This window comes from Amblyomma mixtum, chromosome 6 (genome assembly GCF_055824585.1).
Source record: "Amblyomma mixtum isolate Tamu chromosome 6, ASM5582458v1, whole genome shotgun sequence".
Taxonomy (NCBI): domain Eukaryota; kingdom Metazoa; phylum Arthropoda; class Arachnida; order Ixodida; family Ixodidae; genus Amblyomma; species Amblyomma mixtum.
The window spans coordinates 109,818,604-109,832,636 of record NC_143017.1 but is presented as its reverse complement, the minus strand read 5'-3'; the positions used below and the strand labels follow the sequence as shown (position 1 = coordinate 109,832,636).

General features: G+C 50.7%; 1 protein-coding gene and 1 non-coding gene across 2 annotated transcripts in view; one reads left to right on the top strand and one right to left on the bottom strand.

Annotated features, from left to right (window-relative positions):
* The window catches only part of LOC149340014 (NF-kappa-B inhibitor zeta-like), a 50,507-nt gene that overhangs the window by 27,563 nt on the left and 8,911 nt on the right, over nt 1-14,033 (bottom strand). The window contains exon 3 of the mRNA XM_089548756.1: nt 9,082-9,246. Coding sequence (XP_089404882.1) covers nt 9,082-9,246 — 165 coding nt within the window. The remainder of the gene's footprint in view (nt 1-9,081; nt 9,247-14,033) is intronic.
* On the top strand, nt 10,268-10,339 carry TRNAM-CAU (transfer RNA methionine (anticodon CAU)). The gene has a single exon. It is a non-coding gene; the product is annotated as a tRNA-Met (tRNA).

Below are 14,033 nucleotides of genomic sequence, written 5' to 3'. Positions count from 1 at the left end.
CGGCGGTTGGAGGACAACCTGTTCATCCTGACCCAGTGCATAGAGCTCACGGCAGGTCAGGGTAGAGAGTTGTGGGCGGCCTTCTTGGATGTGGAAAAGGCCTATGACTGCGTGGACCACGGGATCCTTTGGAATAGGCTACGTCTCAAAGGACTGCCCGAAGAGGTAGTCTCCCGGCTGCGCGCACTCTACACAGACACTAAAGTTGTTGTGGAGTGGCAGGGCCTCCGGTCTCGTCCGATTGAGGTACAGCGGGGCCTTCGTCAAGGATGCCCACTCTCCCCTCTGCTGTTCATGCTGCTGCTGAGCGACCTGGAAGGTGAACTGGAGCGGTGTGGTGCAGGTTTCTACCTAACCTACATGAGCGATGGGTGGTGCGACAGGTCCTCCCAGGCCTGTTGTACGCTGACGACATCGTGCTGGTGGCGGGCTCGGAACCAGGCCTCCAGAAGCTGCTGGATATCTGCACCGCACATGCAGGGCAGCTGGGTCTCCAATTCAGTGCACGGAAGAGCGCAGTGCTGTGCTGGTCCCGTGCCCCGACGGGCGTGGAGCCGAAGCTGTTGCTACAGGGACGTGAGCTACCGTGGGCGCATTCCTACAGATACCTTGGAATAGAGCTCACGACACAGCGGGCATACCTGGAGCTGTATGAGAGTGGCCTCCGCGCGAAGGCGCTTCGGAACCAATGTGTCCTGAGAGCCAAGGCGCTATGGTCATTCAACAGACTGGAAATACTGCGCACCATTTGGAAGGCGGTGATGGTGCTGGGACTGACTTATGCGAACGCGGTGCTATGTGTCTCATCGGGGACCCGTGAATTTCTGGAGCGACGACAGAGAGAGGTGGGACGGCGGGCTCTGGGTGCCCACCGTACGTCCCCAAACGAGGCCGTGCAGGGAGACGTGGGGTGGTCCACCTTCGAGGCACGGGAGGCGACGGCGAAGCCCAATTTCGAGATGCGCTCGTGGACGCTTGGGGAAGAACGCTGGGCCCATAAAGTACAGCGGTGTCTGCTGTACTCTGGTATGTGCACGCGCTGGAAGAGGAGGGTACGAGCGTTGGGGAGCAAATACGGTGTGCCACTACCTACGATCACCGACACCGAGGGCACCTGCTGGAGAAAAGGGAAGGTGCGGCAACGTGTAGTGGCGACGGAGACAGCGCTGTGGCAGACCAATGCAGAAGCCAAGCCAGCTCTCGGATTGTATTCTGCGCACAAACGAGAGATTGCGCAGGAGCGCTTCTACGACAACTCCCTTGGCAGTGCCCTACTCTTCGAGGCTCGGGCGGGAGTGCTGCGCACTAAGAAGTGGCAAGCCCGGATTTCCGGCCAGGACAATGCGGTCTTCTTGTGCACGATGTGTGGACAGGAAGAGGAGACGATCGAGCATGTGGTGCTGTCATGTCGATCGCTCCACCCCTGCCAACCGAGTGGATGTACCCTTCCGCAGGCGCTAGGTTTTGACACAGGGCAACCGGCAGTGAAATGAACAACCAGGAAGCCATTACCAAGGCCAGGGCGGTCGAAACAACAAAGCGCCGCCTTGAAAATTGGAGTGGACTGAAGCGTTAGGTGGTGGTGATAACACGGCGGGACAGTCTTCGCCGTAGCGTCACAAAGTTGGCTAGGACGTTCGTGTAATGTCCGCCCGTTACAAAGGGATAAGCCCCAAGTCCAATCCAATCCAATCCAATCCTCCTCCTCCCCGCGTCACCTCTCCGGTTTCCGTCTCCGGCGGTTTCCGGTTTGCTCGTACACTGCCCTCCGCATCGCTCGCTCGCGTTCATGGCGGTTGTGTTCAGTTAGGCCTAAGCCCTAGAGCTTTTGTTCGGTCCGATGGCAGCGCAAAAACGACCGCACAATGCACTTGCGTTGGAAAGGAAAATGGAGATCATCGACGACTTCGAGAGTGGTCGCTTCACGAAAACGGCGCTAGCGACGAAGTACGCCGTCCCCAAAAGCAGCCTAACAAGAATTCTTCAGGACAAGGACAAGCTGCGGGAGGCGTTCGAGACGTCACGCTTTGGTCCGCAAAGAAAACGACTGCGAGCGGTTGACCACGAAGACTTGGAGAAATGCCTGGTGCTTTGGCTGCGCAGAGCCCGCAGTGAAAACATCCCAATCAGCGGGCCACTAATTCGTGCAAAAGCGGAAGAATTTGTTCTTCACCTCGGCATCGAGGGTTTCTCGTGCAGCGAGGGGTGGCTGACCCGGTTTAAAGAGCGCAATGGACTGGTGTTTCGTGCTGTTTCAGGGGAAGCTGCCGCTGCTGACGCGACGGCATGCGGAGACTGGCGAGAAAGACGGCTGCCCAAGATTCTGGAGGAATACGATCCAGAGAACATCTACAACGTAGATGAGACTGCACTCTTTTACAAGTTGCTCCCCTCAAAATCGCTATCATTTAGAGGAGAGAAATGCACCGGAGGGAAACTGAGCAAGGACAGGCTGACCGTCCTTATCGGTGCCAACATGACGGGCAGCGATAAGTTGAAGCCGCTAGTGATCGGCAAATCGAAGCATCCTCGTTGCTTCAAAAACGTCGCAACCTTGCCCGTTTCATACCAGGCCAATGGCAAGGCGTGGATGACGCAAGCCATTTTTAGTGAGTGGATTTATCGCGAGGATGCGCGCTTCTCTCGCAACAAGCGGAAAGTTTTGTTCCTGGTGGATAACTGCCCTGGACGCGGAACTGTGCCAGGTTTGAAGTCCATACAGCTGGAATTCCTGCCAGCGAACACCACAGCACTGCTGCAGCCTATGGATCAGGGTGTGATTCAAGCGCTCAAGTCGCGCTTCCGCAAAAATCTTCTTAGGAGGATGCTCTTATGCATGGACCAGGGGAAAGAGTACAAGGTAGATGTACTGCGTGCCGTTTACCTCCTGGATGATGCTTGGCGGCAGGTTAGTGCAACCACCATTGCCAGCTGCTTCAGGCATGCGGGGTTTGCCGCAACCACAGAAAAACCCAGCACACAGAGTGAGCCTGATGATGTTCACGACGCAGCCGAGGAAGATTTGCTACTAGAGAATTGTGCTGCGATGGGCATTCAACTTGATGAATATGTCCAGATCGACAGCGATGTGGCAACGTGCCCAGAAAATACCGTGCACAGCATTATAGCTGATGTCTGCCCCCCTGATGAAAGTGAAGACGAGGAGGAAGAGCTTGAAAACGAGACCGCTGACTCTGATCCTGTGGTGACACCTGCGCAGGCGGAATCGGCAGTCCAAATGCTGAAGAGTTTCTTCCAACGAGAAGAAGGTTCGGAAGTGTTTCTGCACAGCCTGTCAAGTATGGGTGATGCCATTAACAAAAAACGGCTGCGAGAGCTCAAACAAGCAAATATAAAATCCTTTTTCACTAGCCAATAAGTGGTAATTCCCACTCTTTTGACATTTTTTTTTAAATTTCAGTACTAGTACTACTGGAAAAAAAATTCACTGCTTATTTTTCTCTAATAAAGTTTGTTCTCATAGTGTACCGTTCTCCTTATTACCTAGATTTCGCAAATTGAGATCCGCTGAGACTGCCAACTGCGCGCGCGCGCGCCAGCCGCGTAGGGATCACGCGGAAGCGGATTGCGCAATGCTGAACCTATTCTCTCTCTAAACGAAACTCCTGATAAACGGAACATATTTTCCCGGTCCCTTGAGGTTCCGTTTAACGAGAGTCCACTGTACTTTTCTTCCATTGATCTTCGTACCGGTTATTGGCAAATCGCCGTTGACGAGCAAGACCGCGAAAAGAGAGCTTTCGTCACAACTGACGGTTTATACCAGTTCAAAGTGATGCCGTTCGGACTTTGTAATGCACCAGCTACTTTTGAACGGATGATGGACTCACTCCTTCACGGATTTAAGTGGACTACGTGTTTGTGCTACCTTGACGATGTTGTTGTCTTCTCGCCCACATTTGCCTCGCACCTTGAACGTCTCAGGAGTATCCTGACTGTCTTTCGTACGGCTGGGCTCCAGCTCAACTCGTCCAAATGCCAATTCGGCCACCGGCAACTCACCATTCTGGGACGCATCCGATGTATGTCCTGATCCAGCTAAAATTGCAGCGGTGCAACAATTATCTCGCTCAAATTCCCAGAAAGACGTGCACAGTTTTCTTGTGCTGTGTTCCTACTTTCGCCGTTTTATTCTAGAGTTTGCCCTTATCGCTCGTCCCCTCACTGACCTCCTGAAGACGGACACAGACTTTACCTGGGGCACTGATCAACAAAATTCGTTTTCCACGCCGCTTGTCTGCCTGTTCACATCATCCCTGATTCTGGCACATTTTGATCCCGTGGCCCCTACTGAACTCTGCACGGACGCCTGTGGCTACAGGATCGGAGCCGTGCTGGCTCAACGCTCCCGGAGCCCACACCACGTGGTTGCGTATGCTAGCCGCTTGCTTTCACCTGCCGAGCGAAATTACCCCATTACAGAACGTGAATGCCTTGCCCTGGTTTGGGCTGTAGCTAAATTCCGGCCATACTTGTTCGGTCGTGTTTTTTTCTGTTGTCACAGACCACTACGCCCTCTGCTGGCTGTCCTTGCTGAAAGACCCTTCTGGGCATCTTGGCCGCTGGGCGCTACGCATTCAGGAATATTCGTACACTGTCGTGTACAAATCTGGACGTCTACATCAAAACGCTGATTGCCTTTCTCGGTACCCTGTCGAGCCACCTGCTCTCAGTGACACTGACGATATCCCTTCCCTGTTTGGCATTTCCGATCTACACAACATCGCCGAGGAGCAGCGCAAAGACCCATATTTGCAAACCATCACTGAGGGCCTCAGCTCTGGAAGCTTGAAGCGCTCCCTGCAGCTCTTCGTCACTAGAAATGCATCCTCTATCGCGCAACTTCTGTCCTGACGGGCCTTCCCTCCTCCTAGTCATTCCCCAGCAGCTGCAGTCTTCTATAACTGCAGAACTCCATGACCTGCCTGCAGCTGGCCACCTTGGTGTGGCACGAACTTACGACCGGATACGGCGCCGTTTCTTTTGGCCTGGATTATACCGTACAGTCCGGCATTATGTCACCACTTGTGACCTCTGTCAGCGCAGGAAGAAGCCTTCGGCACCACCTCCTGGTCTTCTGCATCCTATAGACGTGCCTGTGGAGCCGTTCCACCGTGTAGGGCTCGACCTCCTTGGACCATTCCCGACCTCGGACTCCGGAAATAGGTGGGTCACAGTAGCCACAGACTATGCCATGCGGTATGCGATCACCCGTGCATTGCCTACGAGCTGTGTGACCAATGTCACTGACTTTCTTTTGCACAGTCTTACTCTACAACATGGTGCCCCTCGTCAATTACTCACAGACCGCGGACGCTATTTCCTGTCCAGAGTTGTTGGCGACATCCTGCGTTTGTGTTCTACCAAGCATAAGATTGCCACAGCATACCACCCACAGACAAACGGGTTAACCGAGCGTTTGAACCGAACATTAACAGACATGTTATCTATGTACGTCTCCCCCGACCACAAAGACTGGGATCTTGCCTTGCCCTATGTGAGTTCGCTTAGAACACCTCCAGGCATGACACAACTGGTTATTCTCCGTTCTATCTCTTATACGGCAGACACGCCGTCCTGCCATTGGACACACTCGTGCCATCCGCTGACCGTCCTGTCACCACCTACGCCCGGGACGCAATTGCTCAAGCTGGAGACGCTCGACAAATCGCCCGAATTCTGCTCCAAGCATCCCAACAAACATAGAAGTCATTGTACGGAAATCGCCATCGCCATGTCACCTACGAACCAGGGTCGCTTGTTCTTCTGTGGTCCCCTTCCCGTCGCGTCGGTGTCTCTGAGAAACTTTTGTCCCCCTACCATGGTCCTTATCGTGTTGTGCATCAGGTCGCCGATGTCACGTATGAAGTTGCTCTTCATACACCTGCATCCTCATCATGTACACCACCCATCGACATTGTTCATGATATGCGCCTCAAGCCCTACCACGCCACTCCTCTATAACCGGCTTAACGCCGGGACGGCGCTCTTGCCGCCGGGGGTCATGCTACGACGAAGAGGAAGTCGAAGTGGCCTCCTGCGTGAAAGGGTCGAACGAAGAAGAGGAGGTTGATGGTGCTACCTGTTTGTGTTGGTGCTTCCTGCTGCTCGCCGCTAGGAACCATTCACCTACCGCTTGTAAATAAATGTAAATAGTATTTCCCCGTAACAATATTTTAAAACTTGGATTACACACATTGCGAAAAGTTTCCATTAATGTTTTTTTTAATAAATCTGAGATGGTCGCGTGCTACGCCTGGGATGTTTGGTGTGGAATGACCTATACAGAAATAAAACAGTGGGCGTACACGTACACAGCACGCGTAAATAGCATGTGCATGCGCGTATGCACTTGAACATCTCAAAGCTGCACTAGGCCGAGAGACAACAAAGTGGAGCGCTCTGATTAATTTCAGCTACCTGGGGTTCTTCAACATGCACTGACATCATCATGGAGTACCTGGGCATTTTTGCAATTTTTGCTGACACGACAGAGCCATATAATGGTCCTGCATTAATAACGCCCTTATTTACATAAACTGAGTACTCATATGTTGCAAACGCTTCAGCCAACACACAGGGATGTCAAACATGGTGTTTCTGCCCTTTGTGTGCTATGGAAACTACCACTGCATGGGAGATTGTCAAACACGGAGAGCAGCAGGCGCACAGAAGAGTCCTATCAGAACATAACTGGGACACCAGTGTCAGTCTACATTTAGGTCATGACCTCTCCTCATGCTGCCACAACATTCAATAAACAAATTCACTTCATTCTTGTCACTTTTGCGACCTTCACTAGAACAAAAATGCTGTATTTTCATCGAAGCATCCTTAACTGATCACATTTGAAACAGAGCAAGGACGGGACAGAGTAAGGAGACACCACGAGCGCTGTGTCCCGTCCTTGCGCTGTTTTAAATATGATCGGTAACCAACAAGTCCAATTTGTGGGTTTCGAAGTGGACACAGGCCACCACCCACCGCGGGTTCGAGCTTCGCGCGAGCCAAGGGCCCCCGATCAGCCGTCACCACACACACACACTGGGACACCGATGCAGTGCACTCAGCCTCCGCTGGGAGGAGAGCGATTCGCCGCAAAGAAATAGGCCTCCAAGTTCACAAAGGAGACGTTTATTCACGTCGTCCTTCAGCAGTACACACACACTCAATCGTCACCCCGTCCCGGGGGCGCGCGAGGAGCAAGGCTCCGCTGCGCGCACGAAGCGACTCGAGCAATGCGCGCCGCTAGCACGCAGCTGCAGGAGAATGTCCCCGCGGCAGTGCTGTGATCTCTCTCTCGTGTCGACCGTTGGGCCAATTGCGAGAGAGAGTGGGCAATCAACGCAAGGTACGCCTGTCGGAGGTCGCTGGACCCCGCTGGACAGGCTCGAGCCGCTGCAGGTCAGAGGACACGTGCGGGCGAGCTCGAGTATATGCACTGGTCCGAGCGGCAAAGGCCGGCAGGGACAAACAGTAACGTACGCACCTTACGCTGTCTCGGAGGGGTCTCTCTCTGGGCCCCGCTCGGACGGTCGCGCGGTGCGCGGCCGCCCAGAGCAGGTCCCGGATTCCCGCCAAAAGGCGCCAATGGCAAAGGCCCTTGGGGAGCCGGGGCGGAGCTGCGGCTAAATGACAGTGACATGGGATCCTCACCAGTCTAACCTCTCTTTAACCTTAGAAAAAATACAAAATCGAGCTATCCGTTTCATTTATTCTGACTATTCGTACTACACTAGTGTGTCTGCCTTAAAAACTAAAGCTAACTTACCCAGCCTTGAAACGCGACGAAAAATTTCTCGATTGTGCCTCTTTCATATGTTTTATCATTCATCTTTAGGAGAATCAGTCATATCACCCGCTTATCGCCTCTCAAGCAGTATTAACCACCATAAGGCCGTCTACGCCCCCACCGCAAGAACTACCGCTCATTCTCGATCTTTTTTCGTCACGTCATCCCGGGACTGGAATGATCTACCACAGGACGCCGTGCATCACATCAACGCCATCCATTTTAAGAACGCCATCAAGACCATTATTGTATAACTGTCATGCCCATCCCTCATGTAATGCCCCATACCAGGGGCCTTTGAGGTATCAAATAAAAAAAAAAAAAAATTAGTCACCCAGCCGCCTCTCCACCGCCTGAGGCGGGAGCAAGGGAAAGAGGAGCAACAACGCGGGAGGCCGGCAGAGCCGCGCAAAGGCGACGGCGGAAAGCCAGGATTCCCACAAATTCACAACACTTATCCTTAACTGTCCAAGAGTGAACTACAATAAGGTCTGTGTTTAGGACAGAATGGGGGCAAAAGCAAAAAATTTACGCTATGAAGGCATAGACGGCCTGAGAGCACTTCGCACATCTCAAGCTTTTGCTCTGTACAAGCAGGTTTTGGCAACAAGATCCACCATGTATAAATTGCTAACCATACCATCAACTCAATCAATTACCTTGCCATAATGGTATGAATGACTGTAAGAACTAGAGTAAAAGCTGTTGTATAACAGCCTGATAGAGCCGTGAGCCCCTACTCTGACAGAGAAACATTTTACAGTAGGACCGGAAAGAACACAAGGCAATGTGCAAAACACATGGTAGGCCAAAAGTTCCCAGGCCATGAGGTCTGCTTTTGAGCAGTATAGCTGGGCACTCAGGAGCAAGGATGAGAGCAAGAATGAGACTGCTCTCCCTCAAGGAAGTTTTAACACCGTGGTTGTCGTAAATGCCCCGTGGAAAGGACGCTCAGCCGTTCGACCAACCCTGTACATGCCATCTGCGCATAGGCATAACAGGGGGAAAAAAAAAAATGAAAGAAGTTCTTCTCGTTTCAGAATAACTAGAGCACCAATAATAAGCAAGATATTTGCTCACTCGAGAGAACTTAATTCGTAGTTTTTGGTAGGTTCCCTCACAGAAATGCCAGCCAGTGCTTGGGAAATGCAGAAAGCAAGTACTTCGCTCACCTTTCACCTAGCTCTATGCTGGGGAAAGGCACACTGGCTTTGTCAGCTGCCTTTGTTTTTGGCTCCAGAATAACGAAGAAATGCAAAAGTACTCACGTGCGGCCGCGCTTGTCACGCATTTTCAGGGAATCGCTGGCTTCCAGCTTTGCAATGAAGCCAGCTGCTTGGTTGAGAGCAGCCACGGTCAGTGTTTCACGCAACTGTTTCCACTGAGGCCCCTTGGCACTCTTGGCACGTGGGCTCACTGGATCTTCTTGGTCCCTGCATGACCGGAGGGCACTTTGGTCTACTTGGGTTTCAGACCAGCAGCTGCCATGTTCGCACGCTCAATTAAACCATCATATGTGGCGGTCTATTGTTAGACATAGCGGGCGCACGGTGCAAAGCAGCTGGGATATGACTCACTTCAAAGCGGTGACGAAAAAGTGACATTTATCGCACAATGAGGATAAATATGTACATAAGACAAATATAGATGGTAGTGCTTGCTGTCCTATGGACAAAAGATAAGAGATTACCCAGAGACCTTTTCACCATCAACACCAGCATTCGAGCTAAGTTCACTTCAAGACAACTGTCACCTTAACAGATTCACAACAGCGCTACGGAACAAGGACAGAAGGAACACGAAAAACACAGGACGGGCGCGGCTTTTCGTGTTCCTTCTGTCCTTGTTCCGTAGCGCTGTTGTGAATCTGTTAAGCATGAACCAACTAGCCCACACCAGAATCCTCTTAGAACTGTCACCTCCCTGCATGAGCCACAACATGCGGCTCCTAACCGTGTCGCCGTGTCCGACTCTCTGCTGTCCACAACTGCATTTCCCTTGGTTGCATATAGGTGGGTTGCAGTCAAAACAGACGCATAGAAGATGAGATGAGCGCTGAGCACCTGCTACGTCTTGTCCTTACTTGTGTACGCGTGTGCCGCACACAACCCATATATATTTAACAGATATGAACCAACTCACTCAGCAACGCATCCCACTCAACTTCGTTTCCATTCTTTTGCTATTCACTCTGTCACTGTGCCAGAAAACTGCACGCCACATACTCTACCAAATTCTGCTCAGTAGATTTGTTCCCTCAATTTTAGCACTCACACTTATTGTCTTACACTAACAGTTTTCCTTTTCACCGCATCTAGAGCTTTGCATTAACATCCTGCCACGAAATACTGGTTCTATAATCCATCATTTGAAAAGACACCAGTAGGCCCTTCATTACCTAGAAGTATCTGCTATGCACATTTAAACTGCCCGAAAGCAGAAGATTTGACAGCCGTCGCCGTAGCTCAGAGGTAGAGCACCGGACGCATAATTCGGAGGTCGTGGGTTCGGATCCCACCGGCGGCATGTGGTTGTTTTTTCTTCTGCTTTTATAATCAATTAGCATTAAGCGATAACATATTCAGTAATATTTTAATTTGATCAACACCCCAAATTAAATAAATAAATTTAAAAAAACTCCCCTGTGCCCCTTGGTTTCTGTGGCTGTTGGCTTCTGCCTTACTTTCCAGCTAATTTCTTTCTCACGATCTGGATCTGCTAGATTTGAATCACAGCCGGCATAAAGCGCATGCACACTTTTTTGCGGCACTAAATTCCAAAGGCAGTGCCTGAAGCTACACAAAACATGACTGGAGTGGATGCACTGTTTTGAAGGTCCTGGGCCTGTGGATGAAGGGTCTCGCAGCGAGGGCTCGACCTGAACAGGGCAAATGTCTTGCGAACCCAAACAATTATTTTCATAAAATTAAGCTCTTGATTCAAATTTGATGAGGCCTTGATGATAGAGGCGACATTCACCAACAATGATAAATGTCTTCTCTTTCCTTTTTTTTCTTCTCTCCCTCATCAAGTTTTTACGCAGGCTTTTTCAAAACATGCAATGATAAGTAGCCCGGCAGCATGCTCTCGTGAACAGCAAACAGACTTTTTTAAAAAGGTAAATTCATTAAACTGCACCTTGTGCCACATTAACACGACAGTGTAGTCCCGTTCAGTGGAGAAAACAGCGTCGCCAGCGTGAGTGATAAATCACCAGAGAAGCGACCTATACTCCATCTCATGAGTTCTTTTCAGCACCATGGAAGCCAGAGACCTCCTCATGCAATCAGGAACATATGTTAAACATGTCCCTCTGCGCATCGTCATCTGCATGTCTTCCGCTAGCAGCATACACAGATATGGTTGGAAAAAACTATAAAGCAAAGCTGTCTATGTACCATAAGCGTATACATGCTTACATATGCTAAATGCAAACATTTTGTGGGACGTTAAGCCATTTGTCACATTTGCTTATTTAGTTCAACATTTGCAAACAGAGATGCAATGATAAGCTCAGCCGAGTGGCCCCATCTAGTTGTTAGAAGGGAACCATTGCTGTCAACAAACCGATGCTAATCATTAAGCCTACACTTCGTCTCACAAGATGTTTGCAGCACTATGGAAGGCAGAGCTCTCTTGTCCAATCAGGGCTGCAGGAACACAAAAAATAGCCCCTCAAATAGTTGAGCAGTGTAGGGCTATTAATCAAACAATAAGTACAGCAATGAACACATAGTTTGAACTGGCAGATTTAGATGGTAGATAGTGCTTCAATCACTGGTGAAATTAACAGACAAAGCCCGTACAAACACAGCTCTGCGGAGGCCTGCTGCGAGGTAGTGATGCGTCGCCATTTTCCAACATGGCGTCGCCGGAGTCAGTTGTGTCGCCTGTGTGCCCTACAGCGACAGTGCACTGTTTTCCCAAGCAGGTGATCGCAGTTGGCTTCTTGAAGTGCTTCACGTCGAGAGCTGGGGCAGTTCAAGTACGAATGCGCTCATCAAGAAGACGGCAAAACTCACCCAGGTGAGCGAGCGAACGCTTTACCAGTGGACAACGCAGACTTTGAAGGCGGGCCGAATGTTGTCCCCGAAGAAGCCGGCAGTGTTGCAGTGATGGACAATGCACCATGTCATTCTGTGAAGCAGGATAAAGTGCAGCGGATGAGTAGCCTCAAAACAGGTCATACAGACTTGGCTGTCCGGAAAAGGTGTCGCGTGGAGCAGTGACACGGTGAAGGCCGAGCTCATGAAGCTTGTCAACAATGTGAACACAGGTAGGAACCGATACCGTGTGGACTGCATTGCCGAAGCTGCTGGCCATCTCATTGTGCGCTCGCCAACTGAACCCGACAGAGCTTGTTTGGAGCGATGTCAGGGTTTCGTGGCCAGTCAAAACAAGACGTTTAACCTCCAAGCCGTGGAGCCTCTGGTTCGGCAAGGCATCATGCAAGTGACTGCTGAGAAATGGAAGAATTATGTGCAGTGAGGAAGATGCGATGAGGAAACTGGACCACATCATCGACGATGTTGTTGACCAAGGACTGGCTATTTTCAACCTGGACCACGACACAACCAGCAGTGCTGAATGGAGTTGTGATGAGGACGATGAGATGAGCCCCATTAACTTCGCGCAAAAGTCGGGACCATTCGGTACTATTGCAGTGAGAGTAACGAAAATGAGAACGACATCGTCTCTCATGTGATATGGCAGACGCCATAGTGGAGGGCTCTGGATTAATTTTGACCACTTGTGCGTTGACTTTAGCGCAGCGCATGGGCTTGTGCATTTCGCCACCATCGATATTCGGCTGCCCCGGACGTGCATTTGACCCAGCTTAATAGTGTAGTGACCACGCTGAAATAAATAAATTTATGCACACAGGACAGGAACATTGGAAATAACTGTGACGTGACAACAGAGGAGCTGATACGAACAGGTTGCAACAAAAAAAAAAAAAAAAGCGGGGCCAGTCCCTTTGGAACGGGCGTCCGCCTGTCCAAAAACAAACAAACGAAAGAATAAAGAGACGTCAAGCACCACCTGCTAGAGGTAGAAAGAAGATAACTACTAGTACGCCTTCTTTCATATAGATGGAGCCACCTTTCAGTAACTGGCGGGGCGACAGGCACGTAGGAACACACTAATGTAGTGCGCGCCATCCTGATTGGACGAGAGAGCTCTACCTTTTGTAGTGCTGCAAACATCTTGTGAGATGGAGTATAGAAGTGGCAGAATCGTCACTCTATATAAATAATAAAGCAAATTTATTGCTCATACGTTTTGTTAAAGGCAAGATAAGATGAAGCAAAAGCCCGGTGCCCCATTAGACCGGTGAGAGTACTCAACATGCCAGTTCAATGCGAGAGGTCCTGCTTCGAAAAGTGATGCCATTTTAGAAACAATATTTTAGCATACGCAAGAACCATGCATGCTAAACTCCGGAAATAGCGCATATAACATGAGCATACGGTAAGGCTCAACTTGAAATGCCATCTGGCACAAGTGCACTGTGAAGCACGCTACTTAATTTTTTACCGCATGCTACCCCACGACCATTTTATATAGGCACTACATTCTGCAGCGTCAGAACATTGCCTCTGCACTCATCGCAGCTTTGGTAGTGCTGCAAGGAACTACCAAGTCAGAGTACAGGTGGTCCACCTAGGTCATATGACCTCGCGCTGTCATCACAACCTGCTCATTGTGGCAGGTGGCCATTAAATTAACGATCGGTCCTGAGAGGTTGCTTGGGAGTAGCAACCTGGGTCTCACAAGCCCCACTGGTGACTGTTCCACTTGCCAAAGCAGTGGTGCATCGCGTAACTGCTGCACCACTGCACCAGGAGTAGCACGAGGGCTCCCAGCCATATGTGAATGCAGAGAATGACCAAGTCCGCATCATCATCATCAGCCTGCCTGCGGCCACTGCAAGATGGTTTGGTTTATTGGGGTTTAAAGTCCCAAAGCAACTGAGGCTATGAGGGACGCCGTAGTGAAGGGCTCCGGAAATTTCGACCACCTGGGGTTCTTTAACGTGCACTGACATTGTACAGCACACGGGCCTCTAGAATTTCGCCTTCATCGAAATTCAGCCGCTGCGGCCGGGATCGAACCCGCGTCCTTCGGGTCAGCAGTCGAGCGCCGTAACCATTGAGCCACCGCGGCGGGCCGCCACTGCAAGACAAAGGCCTCTTCCATATCTCTCTAATAAACGCTG